We start from the raw sequence: 21,482 nt of genomic DNA on the forward strand, positions 1-21,482 counted from the left end.
ACGCCACCTAGCGGCCGCCAAAAAATTGCAGCTTAGATCCAACGGCGTACGAAGACGTACGCCTGTCGGATCTAGCCAAGATGCCGTCGTATCTTGTTTTGTGGATACAAAACAAAGATAGGACGCGCAAAATTTGAAATTACGCGGCATATCAAGAGATACGCCGGCGTAATTTCTTTGAGGATCTGCCCCTACATGTTTATTCCTAAAAAGCAGAAAATATGTACACTAATGTGCAAAAGTTTTAGGCAGGTGGGGAAAATTGCTGTATATTAAGAATGCTTTCAGAAACAGAAGTGTTTATTTACTTTCTATTTTATTAATTGATAAAAATAAATTAACAGAAGAAAAATCCAAATCAAATCAATATTTAGTGGGACCACCCTTTGCCCTCAAAACCGCATCGATTCTTTTAGCTACATTTGCACACAGTTTTTGAAGGAACTCGGCAGGTAGGTTGTTCCAAACATCGATCTTCTGTGGATGTAGGCTGCCTCAAATCTGTCTCTGCATGTAATGCCAGACAGACTTGATGATGACATTTATTACATGTCCCAGTTGTGACTCTCTTTATATACATGCCAACCTATGACTTTGCTAAGCCTGTCTAAATTCCACATAATGTTCTGCATTGCTATTATTTCATTTTTATTCAAAGCTACCATGCAACTGTTGCCTTTATGTTTTGATATAGACCGGGTGTCACTAAATAGCGGACCGCGGTCTGGTTCCGGCCCCCGTGGCCATTCTGCCTGGACCGCAGCCTCGCCAAGTAGTTTTCTGTGTCCTCTCCCTGTTGCCAGCTCGCTCACCCGCCTGCCGCCGCTATATACAGCATTATAGCAGGCACGGAACTTCTCTAATATCTCAGCACTGCCCCCCTCCCCACACTGCCTGTCTGATTCACACAAGACATGAAGCGCAACCGCTCTGGACAAAGGGCAGGATTTTTTAAGTTACGGAGTGGGTGATTGGTTGATAGGCAACAGGGCGGTTCAAGCAATAAATCACTCACTTTTAACATGAAAAGTCCCACCCGTTGTCCAGAGCAGCCACCCTTCATGTCCTGTGTGAATAAGGTAGTGTTCTGTGGGGAGAGGGGGAGTGCTGTGCTGTAAAGGACAGAGGTTTAATATCAACAGAGGACTGTGATTGGGGGGGGGGGTCAGTCTGTAATGAGGGGGTGGGGTCTGTGATAAGTCATGTCAGTCTGTGATGGGGGGGTCAGTCTGTGTGATGGGGGGTCTGTGATGGGTTAGGTCAGTCTGTGATGCGGGGTCAGTGATGAGTCAGGTCAGTCTGTGATGGATCGGGTAAGTGATTTGGGGGGGTCAGTCTGTGATGGGGGGGGTCAGTCTGTGATGGGGAGGTCAGTCTGTGATGAGGGGTCTGTGATTGGGAGGGGGTCAGTCTGTGATGGGGGGGGGGGGTCAGTTTGTGTGATGGCGGGGTCAGTTTGTGTGATGGGTCGGGTCAGTCTGTGATGGGTCGGGTCAGTCTGTGATTTGGGGGGGTCAGTCTGTGATGGGGGGTCAGTCTCTGTGATGGGGGGTCTGTGATTTGGGGGGGTCAATCTGTGATGGGTGGGGTTGTGATGAGTCAGGGGGATGTGACATGAAGGGGGGGCCGAGGACACTGATGTAAAAGGGGGTCTGTGATGTAAAGGGGGGGGCTGAGGACACTGATGTAAAAAGAGGGTCTGTGATGTGAAGGGGGGTCTGTGATTTCTGCACAAGAAAAACACAGGTCTCTGCAAGGGCAATAGAAAACAATTGTTTTCTATGTGTCCTGTTCACACTTCAACAGCGCCCCTGCGTGCTGAGCAGTGTAGTGCAAAAGGCATCCTGTTTTTATGCACCGCAACTGAGCTGTGCTGCAAAAAATGAAAGAAATTTATTTTGAGATTTCAATAAAGTTGAAAGAAAAAAAGCATGCAGTGTGATGTGTGTGTGTCTCGTAAAGGTGTGTGGTGGGGGGGCGCTGTGAAGCGGAGGATATCATGTGGAGTCATAGCACCAATATGACATTCGGCCCTCCACTGGAAGAAAATTTTTCTGACCGGACCCCCGGTGAATTTTAATTCAGTACCCCTGATATAGACCCTATTGGTGCCCAAGCTTCTGGCTTGGTGTTTCCCCCTTTGGCCCCCCCCCAGCACAAATGCCTACCACCATCGATTGGCGGCCTATTTATGTGGCATTGCAGGGCATTTGGCATGCCCATCCCCTTGGGCATTTGCTGCTTATAATTGTGCACCGGTGGGCTGTGGATGCATGGCATCCTTCCACTCCCTACTTGGGGGGGGGGGGGCGTGCACTCATAGCTCTGGGGATCCTTATGTGGCCTCCAATGACAGCAATGAGCTAGACTAGATGTCACTATGCTCCTCATCATGTGCCTTTGCGATGAGGTAATCCAATGGGCACACGCCCCCCCAACCATCCATACTCTGAAACTTGGCACGCCCTCCACCATGCGTCATTACATTTTCAAATATTCCAACTGCACACCTTCCAGGAAAATGGCCAATAAGTAAAAGGGTGCTGAAACGATCACCAGCTGGGAACCGGAAAGCAAATCATGTACACATATTCGCCAGCAAACCAAGGATCATTTAAAAAACGTCCAAAAATTTAATGCATAATAGCGATCCAAAAAGCAACGTTTCGAGGTCACGCAGGACCTCTTCGTCAGGCAAACGAAGAGGTCCTGCGTGACCTCGAAACGTTGCTTTTTGGATCGCTATTATGCATAAAATTTTTGGACGTTTTTTAAATGATCCTTGGTGTGCTGGCGAATGTGTGTACATCGTCTGTATATAGGACACACTAGTAAGGTAGGATCCCTAGAACCCCTACTAGACGCTTTTTTGATTTTAAAGTGGGAGCTTCAGTTTGGCTTCAGTTTGCTATTGTATTAAAATCTGCTAGTCCATCTAACACTCCCCTCCCTCCCCCCCAGACTGAATGCTGTGTCACCTGTTCTCCTACATCCAGATTGAGGGCACTCTACCACAAGAGGTGTGTTACTGGCTAGATCCACAAATGTAGAAATTACATCTAATGATTGGTAAGCTGCAATATATAACATTTTTGATTTGGGGTTTAACCACTTGCCGACTACCTTCCACAGATATACTGCAGCAAGGCAGCTCGGCTGTGCAAACCAACGTACCTGTACGTCTCTCCATGCATGAGATAGTGTGAACGCGTGTTTGCTGCACACCGGGGAGCGTGTGCGTGGGTACGGTGGACTCAATGTCCACCGGCCACCGGCGATCAAGGTACAGAGAGGCAGAACGGGGATCTGCCTATGTAAACAAGGTGCCGGTGGATCCCCGTTCTGACATGAGACAACTCTGAGATTGGCTGTTCCTAGTAATCAGGAAAAGCGATCTCTGTGTTGTCCAAGTGAGCCAATTCCAGGGAACAGTTAACCCCTTGATCATCCCCTAGTGTTAACCCCTTCCCTGCCAGTGTCATTTATACATTAATCAGTGCATTTTTTTTAGGACTGGTCACTGTACTGGTGTCACTGGTCCTAAAAAGTGTCACTTAGGGTCCGATTTGTCCGCCGCAATGTCGCAGTCCCGCTAAAAATCGCAGATCGTCGCCATTACCAGAAAAAAAAACTATTTAAAAAATAAACGTCCCTAAATCTATCCCCTGTTTTGTAGATGCTATAACTTTTGCACAAGCCAACCAATATACTCTTATTGGAATTTTTTTTGCCAAAAATATGTAGCAGAATACTTATTTGCCTAAACTGATGAATAAATTCGATTTTTTTTTGGGGGGGGGGGGGGATGGGTGCATTATAGCAGAAAGTAAAACTTTTTTTGTTCATATTTAAAAAAATAAAAGTTGCAGAGGTGATAAAATACTATCAAAAGAAAGCTCTATCTGTGGGAAAAAAAGAACATAAATTTTTACATAAATTTTAATTGTCAATTAAAGCGACGCAGTACCATATTGCAAAGAATGGCCTCTCCATTAAGGGGGTAAAGCCTTCTGGAGTGGTTAATACCGCTTTAAACTGAGAACTGAACCATTTAAAAAATAAAAATAAAGGTCAATTTGAAATTGATGGCAGCAACATCTCAAAAATTCTCTCTTCTTTTACCAAGACTCTGTAAAGGTCTGGGAACTGAGACCAGTTGCTGAATTTTTGGGAGAGAAATGTCCAATTCTTGCCTTATGTAAAACTCCAACTGCTCAACAGTCCTGGGTCATCTTTGTCGTATTTTTCATTTCAAGATGCGCCAAATATTTTCATCATCGCAAGTGCCTGATTCACCAAGCACTTGCGATGAAAACCTACGCCGGCGTAAGGCGGGCCAATTTAAATGGGCGTGTGCCATTTAAATTAGGCGACCTACCGCGCATGCTCCGTTTCCGAACTCCCGCCGTGCTTTGCGCGCCGTGAAATCATTTTTTTGAACGGCGATGCGCGTAGCGTACTTCCGTATTCCCGGACGGCTTACGCAAACGACGTTGATTTTTAAATTTCGATGCGGGAACGACGGCCATACTTTAGACAGCAACACAATTGCTGACTAAAGTTAAGGCACCAAAAAAAAAGTGTAACTTTGCGACGGGAAACTTGACTAGCGGCGACGTAGCGAACGCGAAAAACCGTTGTGGATCCGCCGTAACTCCTAATTTGCATACCCGACGCTGGTTTACGACGCAAAATCCCCCCAGCGGCGGCCGTGGTACTGCATCCTAAGATCCAAAAGTGTAAAACAATTACACCTGTCGGATCTTCTGGCTATCTATGCGTAACTGATTCTATAAATCAGTCGCATAGATAGAAACAGAGATACAACGGCGTATCAGGAGAAACGCCGTTGTATCTCATTTGTGAATCTGGCCCAGAGATGTCTCCAGATTATTGTAATCTTTTTATATTATGTACTGTAGATGATGATATTTAATGTTTTGCAATTTTATGTTGAGGAACATTATTCTAAAATTGTTCAACAATTTTTACATGCAGCTTTTCACAGGTTGGTGAACCTCTGCCCATCTTTACTTCTGAGACACTATGGGCCAGATCCACATAACGAGTACGCCGGCGTATCTACTGATACGCCGGCTTACTTTCAAATTACCCGCGTTGTATCTTTAGTTATTTTTTCATTTTTTCTGGGAGTCCTGTATTTACCCTGAAGTTATTTGTGGGTCTTTCTTTGCATCTCAAACTATTTTCTTGGCAGTTGTGGCTGAAATTTTAGTTGGTCTACCTGACCATGGCTTGGTTTCAACAGAACCCCTCATTTTCCACTTTTTGATTAGAGTTTGAACACTGCCAATTGGCATTCTCAATTCCTTGGATATCGTTTTATATCCCTTTCCTGTTTTATACAGTTCAACTACCTTTTCCCACAGATCATTTGACAATTATCTTTCTTTCCCCATGACTCAGAATGCAGAAACGTCAGTGCAGCACTGGATGAAAGATGCAAGGGTCTGTGAGGAGTCCAGAAACTCATTGACCTTAAAGGCTGGGTTCACACTATACTACACGACAGTAGTACGACTTTCATCTGCGACATCGGTTCTACATTGGTCCTACATCCATCCGACTTTCATGAACAGGATACTACTTTGATCCTACTTTGTGATAGTCTGACTTGTTCTTTGACCAATCAAAACAATCCCAGAGTGAGATAAATTCCTTTTACTGCTGCTTTAATCACATGTCGGATGTCAAAAGTCAGATGGTTAGGACAAGGATCCTACTTTGATCCGACTTCAATGATATTCAATGTGCTTAAGTAGGATCAAAGTCGGACCAAAGTAGTACAGAGAGCATTTTCAAAGTCGGACCGACTTGTGTGGGACCAGTTAAGACGGCTGTCATAGGGAATTATTGATTTTCACACGTCATGCGACATGAGCTCCCAATATCAGAGTGTTTGTTGGACCAGTGTGAACCCAGCCTTATACACACTTACTAATTACAAGCAAAAAGATCACAGGTGAGTATGGTTACCTTTAATAGCCATTCAAACCCCTTTGTGTCAAGGGGTTTGTGTGCATGTTATCAGGGACAAAATCACCAGGGTATGTAAACTTTTGATCAGGGTCATTTGGGTAGTTTCTGTTGTCATAATGATTTAAAAAGTAAACATAGTTGATTGATAATAAATGGCTTCAGCCAAACACTAACCATGAGTGAAAGAAATGTTTGTGTTGTCATTCACATTCTTCGAAAATTGGCCAAGAAATCAAATTCTGTCAGGGTATGTAAAACTTATAAAAACACAACCATATCACAACATATTGCAAGAGAAATTATGCTTTAAAAATCTATCCACGTTCTCTTTCCTGGGATCTGAGTTAGGATAACCCTCGCTAGTGAGCTGTGGGGAGAGGGCACATAAAAATGGAAATAATTTTAACCACATCAATACTGGACACTTTCGCCCCCTTCCTTCCCAGACCATTTTTCAGCTTTCAGCGCTCTCGCACTTTCAATGACAATTGCACGGTCATGCTACACTGTACCCAAATGAAATTTTTATCATTTTGTTTGCACAAATAAAGCTTTCTTTTGGTGGTATTTATTCATGACTCAGTTTTTTATGTTTTGCGATATAAGCAAAAAAGAGCAGACATTTGGGAAAAATAAAATATTTTCTTCTTTCCATTTTAACCACTTAACCCCCGGACCATATTGCTGCCCAAAGACCAGAGCACTTTTTGCGATTTGGCACTGCGTTGCTTTAACTGACAATTGTGCGGTCATGCGACGTGGCTCCCAAACAAAATTGGCCTTCTTTTTTTCCCACAAATAGAGCTTTCTTTTGGTGGTATTTGCTCACCTCTGTGGTTTTTAGTTTTTGCGCTATAAACAAAAATAGAGCGACAATTTTGAAAAAAAATTATATTTTTTACTTTTTGCTATAATAAATATCCCCCAAAAATATATAATAAAAATATTTTTTTCCTCAGTTTAGGCCGATACGTATTCTTCTACATATTTTTCGTAATAAGCGTGTATTGATTGGTTTGCGCAAAAGTTATAGCGTTTACAAAATAGGGGGTATTTTTATGGCATTTTTATGATTTTTTTTTTACTAGTAATGGCGTCGATCAGCATTTTTTTCGATACTGCGACATTATGGCGGACACTTCGGACACATTTTTGGGACCATTGGCATTTTTATAGCGATCAGTGCTATAAAAATGCATTGGATTACTATAAAACTGCCACTGGCAGTGAAGGGGTTAACACTAGGGGGCGGGGAAGGGATTAAGTATGTCCCTGGGTGTGTTCTAACTGTAGGGGGTGTGGCCTCACTAGGGGAAATCACTGATATTCTGTTCATACATTGTATGAACAGAAGATCAGCATTTCTCCCCCCGACAGGATCGGGAGCTGTGTGTTTACACACACAGCTCCCGGTCCCCGCTCTGTAACGAGAGATCGAGTGTGGCCTGCGCGAGAGCCGACGTTATACTATTGGCTCTCGCACAGGGGAGCCGACTTGCCGCCGTAATATGACGGTGGGCGGTCGGCAAGCAGTTAAAAGAAATCCAATAAAATCTAATTTTGTTATAAATTTAAGCCAAAATGTATTCTACTACATGTTTTTGGTAAAAAAATTCCCGTTAAGTGTATAATAATTGTTTTGTGTGATCACGGACATATGTACGCAAATGATCATGTACAGATGTGCGCAGAAGATCACGGACATATGTGTGCAAATGCTCAACGGGACGTGCGATTTTACTGTTACATATGTGGGGAACAGGTGTGTGGGGACATGTGTTTTCACTATGTGGGGACATGTGTGTATGGGGACATTTGTTTTGGGGGACATGTGCGTTTACTGTGTGTATTTTACATTGTGTGTGACACTAGACTGGCGAACAGTGAGTAAAAAGCTGTAAAAAACAGCTCGTACTCACTGATCACCAGCTGGGCTGCAGCGATCCCTCTCCTCTCCTCACCAACAACTTCTGTGTGAGGAGAAGAGAGCTGATCGCCTAGCAACCGGCTCTCTATTTACATCACATGATGGCTGTGATTGGACACGGCCGTCATGTGATCAGGAGGGCCAATCACAGAGCCATTCTGCTGATCTGAGATGCGCCGTTTCCGGTTGACACAAGTGCATCGGGATCGTGCCGCTGCATGGGAACGTGTGCGCGATCCCCCTCCTTCTGAGGGACGTTCCTGAACGATCACTCAGAAGGAGAGAGCGCCCGCCCGGGTATATATGTATAGTGTCCGGGTGGGAAGTGGTTAAAGATAGCCCTTGGCTGTAGACTTCTGTATAACATGGAAGATAAGGATTGGTCACCATTCACTATATGTGTAATATTAATAGACTGTACATACAATTTTCATGAAAAATAAGTAGCAGATGTTTAGTATTACCTAACATTGGAGACAATACACTGTCTTCTCCTCCAGAATTTAAGAAAACATCTAGTGCTTCCTGGTCAGACATATCCATTAGATCCATCTGCTCCAGCATGTCTACATTGACTTCCATGGAGGACATACTTCCAATTGGTTCTATATCAAAAATATTTAAGGACAACTTATTAGGGTTATCAAGAATATGGTGCACATATTAAAGACGCCTGGTTCATGTATGTAAATGTTGTGCACAACGTTGGCTGGTGCTGAATTACAATACACATATAATGATACATAAAGATTACCCTTAGGCCCCGTTCACACTGAGGAGTTTTTCAGGTGGTTTAGCTCTAAAAATAGCGCCTAAATACCGCCTGAAAAACTCCTGCCCAGCATTCCCAATGTTAAAGCCAGAGGGCTTTCACACGGAGGCGATGTGCTGGCAGGAGAGAAAAAAAATCTCCTGCAAGCAGCATCTTTGGAGCGGTGAGAGGAGCGGTGTGTATACCGCTCCTTCACCGCTCCTTTCCATTTAAAACAATGGGAAACCGCGGTAATACCGCCCGCAATGCGCCTCTGCAGAGGCGCATTGCGGGCGGTATTAACCCTTTTACGGCCGCTAACTGGGGATTAATCCGCACGGCTAGCGGCCGAATCCTGCAGCAATTCCGACAGTATAGCACCGCTATTTTTAGCGGCGCTATACCGCCACCGCGCCTCCCGCCCCAGTGTGAAAGGGGCCTTTAGAGAAAACCGAAGGTCAAACTGATCAGTAAATCCAGAGTAATGGACTAAAGCGGTAAACAGAACTCAACTTGGTCCCACCCCTACCAAGCCTTTATATTGTTCCTTTAACATGTTGGGCATCCTCCCTGGCCAATAATTGGTAAAGCGCAGGGTTTACAAAGTCAATATTTTCACATGATTTCAACTGCATTCACCGTTGGGTCTACTGATCATTCTGACATTAGGTTTTCATTGAAGATAACTACAGTTTATGCATTTATACTCGTATGCTTGGTCTTAAACATCCAAATGTGTGACAAGTTTATATGGCATTGCTGAAAGGGATAACGACTAATCACTCTGATCACTTTGGGATTAGTGTTGCCGTGTATGACATTTATCATCATAGATCATTTGTTACCAAGATTTTAATTAAGGGGACACATATATTTGTGGCATATAATGGTTCCACAACCTGCAGTTGTATTTGCTACATTAACTCACATATATATGAATAAGAGGTTCATCATCATTTAATTAGAAGCAATTATTACTTTGAAGTGTAATCGAGTCAAATCTGCTCTCCTACTCAACAAGCTGTCCTCATCAGAGCTAGCAGCAAAAAATATACCTTTGACACTCTGTGGTCTGCCCATGGTTAGACATTAGTTACAAGTCTTGCCTCTGGCATACTCTGTAGCATGTGCAATGTGAACAAAATACACTATGACACTGCCTGGTGCCTATGCACAGGGTACTACTTGGTGGAGAGTATGCAGAACCGGAACATGTAGAAACTATCCAGCCATGGGCATGTCTGATAGCGTATCTAGTATAATTTTTAGCATTACCAGTGGTGGGTCTTTTGGAAGAGAGAGTTCACACTTATAAAAGTAAGACTTTGGCCTAATGTTAACCATTTAGGTGTTAGAATTGTCTAACCAGCGGTGAGAAGTCAGGAGGATTCAGTTACATGCCTCGTCTCTCTGTTATCTGTAGGTATCCGCTAGACAGGTATTGCTCCATGTCCTGCTGAAAGGCTTCCTCAAAAAACTTCTGTCGTTCCTTTAGCTTCATCTGCTGAGCATATTCCATGTCCAGGACTCGCTGTGCATGTTCTGCATCCAACTCAGCTAGGAGAAATACAATGATTTTGAATGAATATGGTGCCTGAGAAAGCATGAAGACAACATCTGACAAAGGACAGAAATCATATAGGAAAAAAAACAGCTGATCATTGGGATATGTCTTACGGATTACATAATGGTTAGGTCCATATTAGACTATAACGATTATGGTATGCTTTAGAGAATGAGGAGAAAATCCATTATCAGTTCTCTATAACTACCAATCAGTACGTCATATGATCGGGTCAACACTTGCTGGATTGTGAAGTGTATATTGAACAAAGCTTCAAAATGACCATCACCACAAAAGGGGGATGAAACAACCGAAATACAGCTTTTCAGCTTTGCTCAGTGACCTGTCGCATATTCTCTTCTTTCTTTCCAGCAGTAACTGGGGGGATTTAATTTCATGCTAATCTTTTCTGTCAGCGAAGTCATCATAGATCACTTGGGTCAAAGCAACTTTCTTCGGTCTGAATACATAAAATGCTACCAAAACGGTGTGGTTATAAATTTAGAATTTCAATGTGTATAATATATATCTATCTATCTATCACACACACATTAATATATATATATATATATATATATATATATATATATATATATATATATATACACATACACACACACACACACACACACATACACACAAAGCATTTAAATCTCCTAATGGCACATCGCCAAACAAGGATGCTGCAGTACTTTATTATACATCCTGAACAGTGACAATATAATCAGTTCACTAAAGCTTCTGTTGCAACAATCACCTGAATTTACGGCATGTACGGCAGATTATTGATTTTGGCAGTATTGGATATGTAAAAATCAATTCGATACATTATTTCATGAGTTACTGCTACTTAATCTACCACAAGTTTATGGCAGCAGTAAGGGTGTGGTTCTATAAGGTTACTACTGTGGATATGAGTCTCAAGTGAAGATAAAATAATGAGAGAAAATAGGAGATAACACAGTGATAGATAGCTACCGGTATTTCATGTGAAATAATTACAACTGTACACCCATGCAATATTTATGAACGTGAACTGTATAAAAAAAAAAAAAAAGAATATAATAAAATAGGAAACGTAATTATAGCTCAAGCAGCTTGAAAAATATACCCTAATGTCCGTAATCCCATGCAGTATCTGACGGAGAATTAATATAAAATCCAATTCATAATGTAAAAAGGTCATTTTTGACAAATGGATGATGAAATTACTCACCCCAGGGCCGGGGTCAGACAGCGGTGCTTGGTAAGTTACATTCCCTAATTACAAGTCTCTCACCGACTGCTTAGTCCCCATACAGCACAGAAGGAATTTGACAACATCTGGAGGAAGAGAAGTGTCTGGTATGACAGTTGAGGAAAATGTGAGCCTGACACACACACACACACACACACACACACACACAGGTCCTCCTAGCAGAACACACAGCAGGAAATGAGCGCTTTGGGAATACACGTTTGACACCCATGCTGTCACGTAGCTTTATGTCACTTACACAAAGGAAGCACACAGCAACAGACAAAGAATGAAGTGTGCTGATAAGAACATGACCAATAGCATGTAACACTGCCTTCATCCTCAGCATAGTCCCATGACTTCAACAGTTACTCAGGAATGTTCTCAAAATTAACGGCATTAAGAAAAGCACAATCCATACAATGAGGAAGAAGCATCACAAGAACGCATAACTGCATACTTACTACAGAGACCATATATTTCTATTGCTCCAATATTTATTATAAATCACAAAGCTTTAGGACTATGTCTTTTAAGTCTAACAAGAACAAGCACTTATCAGTTACTAGTTGGGCAAACTGCAGTTTACTGCACACCATGCTACCCAATAACTGTCTTCAAATAATTTGCACCCAAAAATAACTGGGTGGGGATTGATGTGTTGAATCAGCTTTTCCCAATAAATGGCCAGAATGGCATCTACATGAGGAAGAATCCATCCAAAACGTCATCCTTTGGTTTTCTGCAGTGGTTGGCGAAATTGAGAATTCTGCCAACCACAGGAACTCCATAGAAATAGAATATTTTATGGTTTATTTAATAAAACTGGAGAGTGCAAAATCTGGTGCAGCTGTGCTTAGAAACCAGCCTTCAGTTGTTTTCTGTTGAAGCTTAATTGAACAAGCTGAAGTTAGAGGCTGACTGGCTACCATGTATAGCTGGACTAAATTTAGCATTCTCCAGTTTTAGTAAATCAGCCTCACTGTGTGATTTATTTTGCTCTCAACCACGTAGACCTGAACTACATTATATTACCAAAAGTATTGGGACGCCTGCCTTTACGAGCACATGACCAGTTCACAAAGCAAGGTAGATAAAGACATGGATGAGCGAGTTTGGGGTGGAGGAACTTGACTGGCCTGCACAGAGTCCTGACCTCAACCTGATAGAACACCTTTGGGATAAATTAGATCGGAGACTGAGAGCCAGGCCTTCTCGTCCACATCAGTGCCTGACCTCACAAATGCGCTTCTGGAAGAATGGTCAAACATTCCCATAGACACTCCTAAACCTTGTGGACAGTCTTCCCAGAATAGTTGTTATGGCTGTAAAGGGTGGGCCAACTCATAATTGAACCCTACGAACTAAGACTGGGATGCCATTAAAGTTCATGTAAAGGCAGTAAAATGAATGCAGCCAGACTCAGTGGAGGGAGATTTCTGCAGCAAGTACAGAATCACAGTATATATAAAATATTCAAAGTGGTGCGAGAGAAGCTTTAGAATGGTGTTTTTATTACAAATTATGCGGGCAGACTGCAGTTCCTCTTTAACTCCCAGTAGGGAGTAAGCTCCACTTTACTACTCCTCCTCCCCAAGCAGAATTGTGGGAATATTTTTTTCTTACTTTTTAGCCCCCCACCCACCACTGCCATTCCAACCTAGGCCAGAATGACATTTACCTGGACCTAAAACATCCTTTTATACTACAGGTAAGTAGTGCTAAAAACATGGGGGGTGGCTCTAACTTTATCACTGGGGAAATCAATATGGAATAAAATAAAATCTAGTCTTACATTGACCCATTAAAAGAGTTGAATAATTTAGCACATACCTTAAACACAGTGCTTTTACATGTCTTACTGATCTGTTTCAATATTTTTTATTAAGGCATTTTCAATCTCCACACAACAAAACGGAACAAATGAAATCGTATAAGGAAGCCATATTATCAAAAGCAGTATAAAACATACACAGAACGTATCCTCGACTGTAATATATATGGTGGTAGTCTACGTATACAATGTAGAATTCTCAGTAGATTTCACCATTCGGCATACACAGTAGTATGCCAATCAATCAGAAGTCAGTTAACAAAACACATGTCAAGGCCAACGAAATTCAAGGCAGTAATTGAACAATCAAATGCGTGGAAAGGCAGAACAGTATTATCATCGATAAAAATGAATAAATTAAAACGAATTACAGGGGCCCAACACCATTCCCAATATATAGAATATCAGGTTAGGTATTGGGACCGCGTGTCAAAGATACAGGTATTCCAAACCTATTACTATAAGTTAAGCAAGGAAAATAAATGTAGTAAAATCAAAAGAAGAAGAAGAAAAAAAAAAAAAAAAAAAAAACATAAATGGTATGAGGGGGAAAGTATCTCCGTGCCAGCCAATGAAACATCCGATATCTAGATCAGAAGAGACCTAGGATCATATGACAAATAGTTGATCCATGGATCCCAGACAGCTTTGAAGAAATCTAGTTTGTCATGAAGGATAGCAGTCATATGTTCGTTGAGCATGATCCAGGAGAGTTTGTTTTTAAGGTGGTCGAATGGGAGCATGGCCGACCTCCACGATTTTGCTATAACCATTCTAGCTGAAATAAATATAAATCTTATAAGGCATTTTTGAGGTCTAGAGGCGTTTTTCACATCATGTCTTACTGATCAATACTAGATCCTGGCTAGGTACAAAGTAAAGCAGTCATCTGCCGGCATCATCCTCCTATGATCCCATATTCATCCATGGGTTTGCACTAAAGAGTGATGATGCCATTTAGCAGATGCTTAGGCATAATTCTCTTCTACATTCTGTCTGCCTTTAATTCCTTAGTGATTCTTTGCTAATACACTTCAACAGTTTTGGGCAGTAATTGAGTACCTTCCACTAGTGATAATAGAATCTGCATTTCAGTGAATCTGCTACTGCGAAAGTGTCAAAATAAATGACGTTGGCCCAAGTAGATTGATTAGTGATCTCTTTAAAGATAAAAATAAAGCATTTTCTGCAGTGCACCACATTAATGCGCTGCACATACAATGCAGGAAAGGTGTGGTAGTGCCTTCAGAATGATTGGCACCAAATTACGCCAATGTGTGTTACCAACCTGTAAAAATATGCAGATCAGGAGTTATAATTTGCCAATAGTTTGCTTCAGGATCCATGAACCAGAGATAGTCCGGTATCTAGCATATTTAGGAGGAGATTGACATAGGTTGTCCTGCCTCCTCTTTAACATGCTCACATTAAAAAATCTAAATCAATTTACATGTATAATTTACAGATCAAAAATGGTCATCTGTAAAACACAAGCTTTAAGGGCTAATTTTTTGCTCCCAGCGCACACCACCTTGTGATCAGTGTGGCTTGGTGGTGTGAACATCCGCTGACACCCGATCTCGCCCGGTTCCGCATTCCTCCGATTCTGCAGATGGAGGAAAACCCTATTTTTCACATCCGTCTGCGGATCGGATCGGGTGAACACGGACAGACGGTCCGTGTTTATCTGTCCCCCCCCCCCCCATAGAGGAGAGTGGAGAAAAGACAGGGCGGTCCCTGCACAGTGTGCGGGGACCGCCCTGTCATCCACCGGCTCAGCGGGGATCAACGGATCGATCCCCGCTGAGCAATCGGAGGTTCACGGGGCAGATCATCACAGGAAAACGTCTGAACACAGATATAATACTGCCAAAGCATTTGCAATTTTATCGATCCAATCCTGAGTGTTACACAGCACAGCTCTGTTTAGCAGGGCAGACCTGATTTTGCTGCAATTAAAGCAGAGCCAAACCCATCAATCGAACCATTTCTCAAAACAGTTAGGCCTCATTCACATTGACATACATTTTTGTACATCCCTGCTAAGGTCTGTCTTTTGCCGCACACAGTGCACAGGTGTTCTGTGCATCACCATGAAGACAGTCCCATTTATGTTTATTGGGATGCATCTGCTGAAAGAATACAGATGCTGGTCGCAATTTGACAGCCGTGCAGGTGAGAGTCCCCAGAAGCAGACATTTGGGGACACACATGCGCACACACACACACACACACATCTGTGCAGCTGTGAAAATGGGTTCAGCATCTATGTCTATGCAGCCACTGCAGCCCAAGAGTCTTTAATGGGACTACCTGCACGCAAACCTGCACACACTGTGTGGGAAAAGATGGCCCTTAGCAGGGATGTACAAATAAGTATGCCTTGTGGAAATAAGGTCTTGGCATACCGTGAATTAGAACGGTCACAGTTGCTTGTGCTCTAAACTGAACGATTAAGCCATCAAATGGCTGGTGTTTAAACTGATTCCATGTGCAGTGCCATAGTAACCAAGGATAAAACAGAGGCTAAGATGGCAGCTTCCTTGGCTGTAAAGGATAGGAGGTTTCAGTTCTGCTTCAAATCTCTATCAGTCAATCCTGATCTCTTATCTATATACAGAAACCCGAAAAAATTAGAATATCGTGCAAAAGTTCCTTTATTACACTAATGCAACTTAAAAGGTGAAACTAATATACAAGTTAGATTCATTACATGCAAAGCAAGATAGTCAAGCTGTAATTTGTCATAATTGTGATGATTATGGCTTACAGCTCATGAAAAATCCACAATCTCTGAAAATGTAATTATTAGATGCAATCAATAAAACAAGGATTGTACATAGAACAATATCGGACCTCTGAAAAGTACACTGCTCAAAAAAATTAAAGGAACACTTTTGAATCAGAACTCCTGGGATATTGATCTGGTCAGTTAAGTAGCAGAGGCGTATACAGCGCGGGTTGTTAAACAGTTTCAGCTGCTTTGCTGTTAATTGAAATTAACAACAGGTGCACTAGATGGGCAACAATGAGACGACCTCCAAAACAGGAATGTTTTTTCAGGTGGAGGTGTCTGACATTTTTTTTCCCTACTCATCTTTTCTGACTGTTTTTCACTAGTTTTGCATTTGGCTAGAGTCAGTGTCACTACTGGTAGCACAAGGCGATACTTGGACCCTGATAGAACAGCAATCAGCGTACAAACAATGATAATATTAAACTAAATAAGTTGCAAGCTAAATACAAAAAAGAGGCAATCACAAATAACCTCAAAAAGTACAAGTCAAAAAATACATGAATGAGAAACTACTGATTAAACCCAGTGATGCAGCAAATCTTCAAACGAAAGTCACAAATCCTCCACCAACAAAAGAAATGCTTCCTTACCAGATGGGATGGACCATTTGCATAACAAGTGGTCAGATCAGCTTATTCCCACCATGAGGGAGATGATGCAGGTGAGTCCAACAGCGTGGTACACAGACATCAGATGGTCAGGGTCATAGATGGAATAAAAGTGAAACACGATCTCAGTGTAGACTGTTTTTTATTACAAAAAGTAAAAACAAAAGATCCACCACAAGCCACAATCCGATCCAAATGGATTCAAAGGTGGGGGGGGTCTGCCAGAGGACGGGTAGTTAGTAAAGTGGGTCGTAAACGAAAGCAAGCATACAGCCGCGAGCGGCAGTGAAAGGACGCGGGTGACGTCACGGCAAGAAGCTCCTCCCCCGTACGTACGTTACGTCCGGTATGGACTTAGTCAGCGGTGGGTGGAGCTAGTACGTCACCCAGCGTCTAAATAAACTAGCCCGGTAACCATGAAAAGCATCACAAAGGCGTGGCAGGCTGCAAATGGAAATCTTAGTAGATCAGCTCAGCACATCAGCCTTATTTGGATGCATTATCCTATGGAGTCACCAATGGGCTTATATGTGATACTATATATACCCCATTAAAACATATGGAACATAATATATAATATTGACATACACCCGCGACCTTTCATACAGATTAGCAACCCAATCCTAAAATATTATATATATATATATATATATATATATATATATATATATATATATATATATATATATATATATATATATATATATATATATATATATATATATATATATATATATATATATATATATATATATATATATTAAAACTTTTTAAAATATATGGAATATGGCTAGATACATACAAGTTAAATTAAACTAAGCAAAAGATTATATGATGACAGAAATTATTCCCTAACTGTACAAACAGTATATATAGAGCAATAATACAGGGCCATACACGCTAATTTATTAGAGATGAAACAATTAATTTGACGTTCAACCCCCCAGGTACAAGAACCTGGCTTTCATGGATCCAAAATGACTCACGCTGGCTGAGTTAACGGATAAAATTTCCTCCTCTCCAATGTGGTTGGACTCTCTCAAGACCCCAAAATTTGAGACATTTCGGATTCCTATTATGAAAATGTTGAAAATGTTTAGATACATTATGGGTCCTCAGACCCTTAATAATGGTATTAACATGTTCTCCAATGCGTACATGCAGAGGTTTAGAAGTCCTCCCAATGTACTGTAAACCACAGTCACACTGGAGAACATACACAACCCCTACAGTATTGCAGGTAATAAGACTTTTAATAGGATAGGTATTCCCAGTAGTCGAGGCTACAAAATCCTTACATTTTTTGACATTTTGTCTACATTTCTTACATGGTGGGCACCTCCCACATGCATAGAAACCAGTTAGAAGGAGGAAAATACCCCCTACTTTAACCACAGGGGGGTCAACAACACTCGGGGCAATAACGTCCCTCAGCATGGGTGCCCTCCTATAAATGAACCTGGGACGTGATGGTATAATAGTACCCAACACTTGATCTTTCTGCAAGATGTTCCAATGTTTCATTATGATTTTCTTAACTTTTTGTGCTGGATATTATAATCAAGAATGATCTGAAGTTTGGGATCATCTGCCTTTAATGGTGGTTTAGGACGAGAACCTGCCACCAAGGGGGCTCGATCCATATCACCAACCTTTTTAATTTCGCAAATAATCTCATCTTTATTGTATTCCTTCTGCAGAAAGCGTTCAGCAAGGATATCTGACTGCGCAAAATAATCAGACCCCAGAGTGCAAGCGAATAAGCCGGCCTCTGGGGATGTTACACAGCCATGACAAACGATAATGCGTCCAAATATGGCTGATGTGCTGAGCTGATCTACTAGGATTTCCGGTCGCAGCCTGCCAAGCCTTTGTGATGCTTTCCATGGTTACCGGGCTCGTATATTTAGACGCCAGGTGACGTGCTAGCTCCACCCACCGCTGACAAAGTCCATACCGGACATAACTTACGTATGGGGGAGGAGCTCCTTGCCGTGATGTCACCCGCGTCCTTTCACTGCCGCTCGCGGCTGTATGCTTGCTTTCGTTTACGATCCACTTTACCAATTACCCATCCTCTGGCGAACCCCCCCACATTTGAATCCATTCGGATCGAATTGTGGCTTGTGGTGGATCTTTTATTTTTACTTTTTGGAATAAAAAACAATCTAACTAAGATCGTGTTTCACTTTTATTCCATCTATGACCCTGACCATCTGATGTCTGTGTACCACGCTGATGGACTCATCTGCATCATCTCCCTCATGGTGGGAATAAGCTGATCTGACCACTTCTTATGCAAATGGTCCATCCCATCTGGTAAGGAAGCATTTCTTTTGTTGGTAGAGGATTTGATACTTGGACCCTATAAAGGTTGCACAGGCAGTCCAACTCCTTCAGGATGGCACATCAATACATGTCATTGCCAGAAGGTTTGACGTGTCTCCCATCACAGTCTCAAATGCATGGAGGAGATTCTAGGAGACAGGCAGTTACTCTAGGAGAGCTGGACAGAGCTGTAGAAGATCCTTAACCAATCAGCAGGACCGGCATCTGCTCCTTTGTGCAAGGAAATACAGGATGAGCACTGCCAGAGCCCTACAAAATGGCCTCCTGCAGGCCACTGGTGTGAATGTCTCTGACCAAACAATCAGCAACAGACTTCATGGGGGTGGCCTGAGGGCCCGACGTCCTCTAGTGTGCTCTCTGCTCACTGCCTGACACTGTGAAGCTTGATTGGCATTTTCCATTGAACACCAGAATTGGCAGGTCCGCCACTGGTGCCCCATGCTTTTCACAGATGAAAGCAGGTTCACCCTGAGCATATGTGACAGACGTGAAAGGGCCTGGAGAAGCTGCAGAGAACTTTATGCTGCCTGTAACATCGTTCAGCATGACCGGTTTTTGGTGGTGGGTCAGTGATGGTCTGGGGAGGCATATCCATGGAGGGACTCACAGACCTCTACAGGTTACACAATGGCACCCTGACTGCCATTAGATATCGGGATGAAATCCGTGGACCCATTGTCAGACCCTAAGCTGGCGCAGTGGGTTCTGGGTTCCTCCTGGTGCACGACAAAGCCCGGCCTCATGTGGCGAGAGCATGCAGATAGTTCCTGGAGGATGAAGAAATTGATACCATTGAATGGCCCCCATGCTCACCTGACCTAAATCCAAAAGAACACCTCTGAGACATTATGTTTTGGTCAATCTGGTGCCGCCAGGTTGCATCTCAGTCTGTTCAGGAGCTCAGTGATGCTCTGGTCCAGATCTGGGAGAAAATGCCACAAAACACCGTCCGTCATCTCATTAGGAGCATGCCCTGATGTTGTCAGGCATGCATACAAGCACTTGGGGGCCATACAAACTACTGAGGACCATTTTGAGTTGTTGCAATGAAATTTCAGCAAAATGGACTAGCTGGCTGCATAATTTTTTCACTTTGATTTTCGGGGTGTCTTCAGCCCTCTGTAGGTGGATAATTTTCATTTCCATCAAATGGTGTGCCATCCATTCATTCCTAACACATTACCCAGTCCATATCAGTATAGATACCCAGCATGAGATTTTTGCCCGTTGAGATCTGATATGTTTTCAAAGTGTTCCTTTAATTTTTTTGAGCAGTGTATAAGCATGCATATGTACTCTATTCTGACCAATTGTTGTGAAGAGATTTATCCCTTCTGAGACCTCTATGCCTGGCCTGTATAAGCAGATATATAATCACTGAGGACAATCCTCATCAAATAGCTTGAACTCACCAATACCATTTCCATCCACAGAGGTGTTTAATCCAAAACAGTGTTACAGCAGATGACAGGATACAACAGATGAATAGATTGTGGTATTATGCGGTCAAAAGATGATATTGTCTGTAGCTTACTATGCAGAATACATGTGCCCTGTTAGCTTCAGCCATAACAGAGGAAATACAATCTCATGAAGAAGGGTGAAGCATTACACGTATTACAAGAAGTATGTCATACATCAGAGAAAGGAACATGGAAAAAGTGCATTACTACAAAAGGTCACTAGATGGCAGCATGTGAACTAAATATAACATCCATAGAAAAGGTCCCACCGTAGGCCCACTTCTCTGTACAGGTGGTATGTCCATTCCCAGATTTAAGTCTTTAAACCCTGTGGCATGATGTTGTGTAGTCTGAGGTTAGCCTCAGAAAGCATACCGTGTGTCCTTCGGAGCAGGTCTATAGCTTCATCTGTTGGCAAAGATTTAAGTCCATCGTCCACATAAAAGCCTCTCTCAACGAAGTGTTGAGCATCCACTCCATACTCCTTTTCTCCGACAAGGGTAGTCCTTCGTAAACTGTATGTTGCAACAGCGGGTGAGGGACCATTTCCAAAAACATGTACCTTCATGCGGTATTCAATCATCTCATAGTCCATGTTCTTGTCACGGTGCCACAGAAACCTTAGGAAGTTCCTTCACGTACAATGAAGCAATTAAACATTTATTAAATGTCAGCAGTTATGGCAACTGGCTCCCTTCTAAACCTCATAAGTACACCTACAAGGTTGTTGGTTAGGTTCGGACCAGTGAGAAGAACAGGGATATGCCTTGATGCTTGGCGCTGGAGTCAATTACTACCCTGATTTGCTTTGGCTTACATGGATGATTAACTCCGAAGAAAAGCAGGTACCAGCACTCCTTGTGTCTTTGAAGTGATGATCTGGTTCTGCGTGATCATCGTCAAAGAACCTTTTCCTAAAAGGCGATGAAATGGTCCTTCATTTCAGACCTGT

General features: G+C 42.4%; 1 protein-coding gene across 1 annotated transcript in view; it reads right to left on the reverse strand.

Moving 5' to 3' along the window:
• The window catches only part of DTNBP1 (dystrobrevin binding protein 1), a 231,658-nt gene that overhangs the window by 12,129 nt on the left and 198,047 nt on the right, over positions 1–21,482 (reverse strand). Inside the window, exons 8-9 of the mRNA XM_040353753.1 lie at positions 10,080–10,235; positions 8,392–8,532 (exon numbers count right to left, since the gene is read on the reverse strand). Coding sequence (XP_040209687.1) covers positions 8,392–8,532; positions 10,080–10,235 — 297 coding nt within the window. The remainder of the gene's footprint in view (positions 1–8,391; positions 8,533–10,079; positions 10,236–21,482) is intronic.

This window comes from Rana temporaria, chromosome 5 (genome assembly GCF_905171775.1).
Source record: "Rana temporaria chromosome 5, aRanTem1.1, whole genome shotgun sequence".
Lineage (NCBI taxonomy): Eukaryota > Metazoa > Chordata > Amphibia > Anura > Ranidae > Rana > Rana temporaria.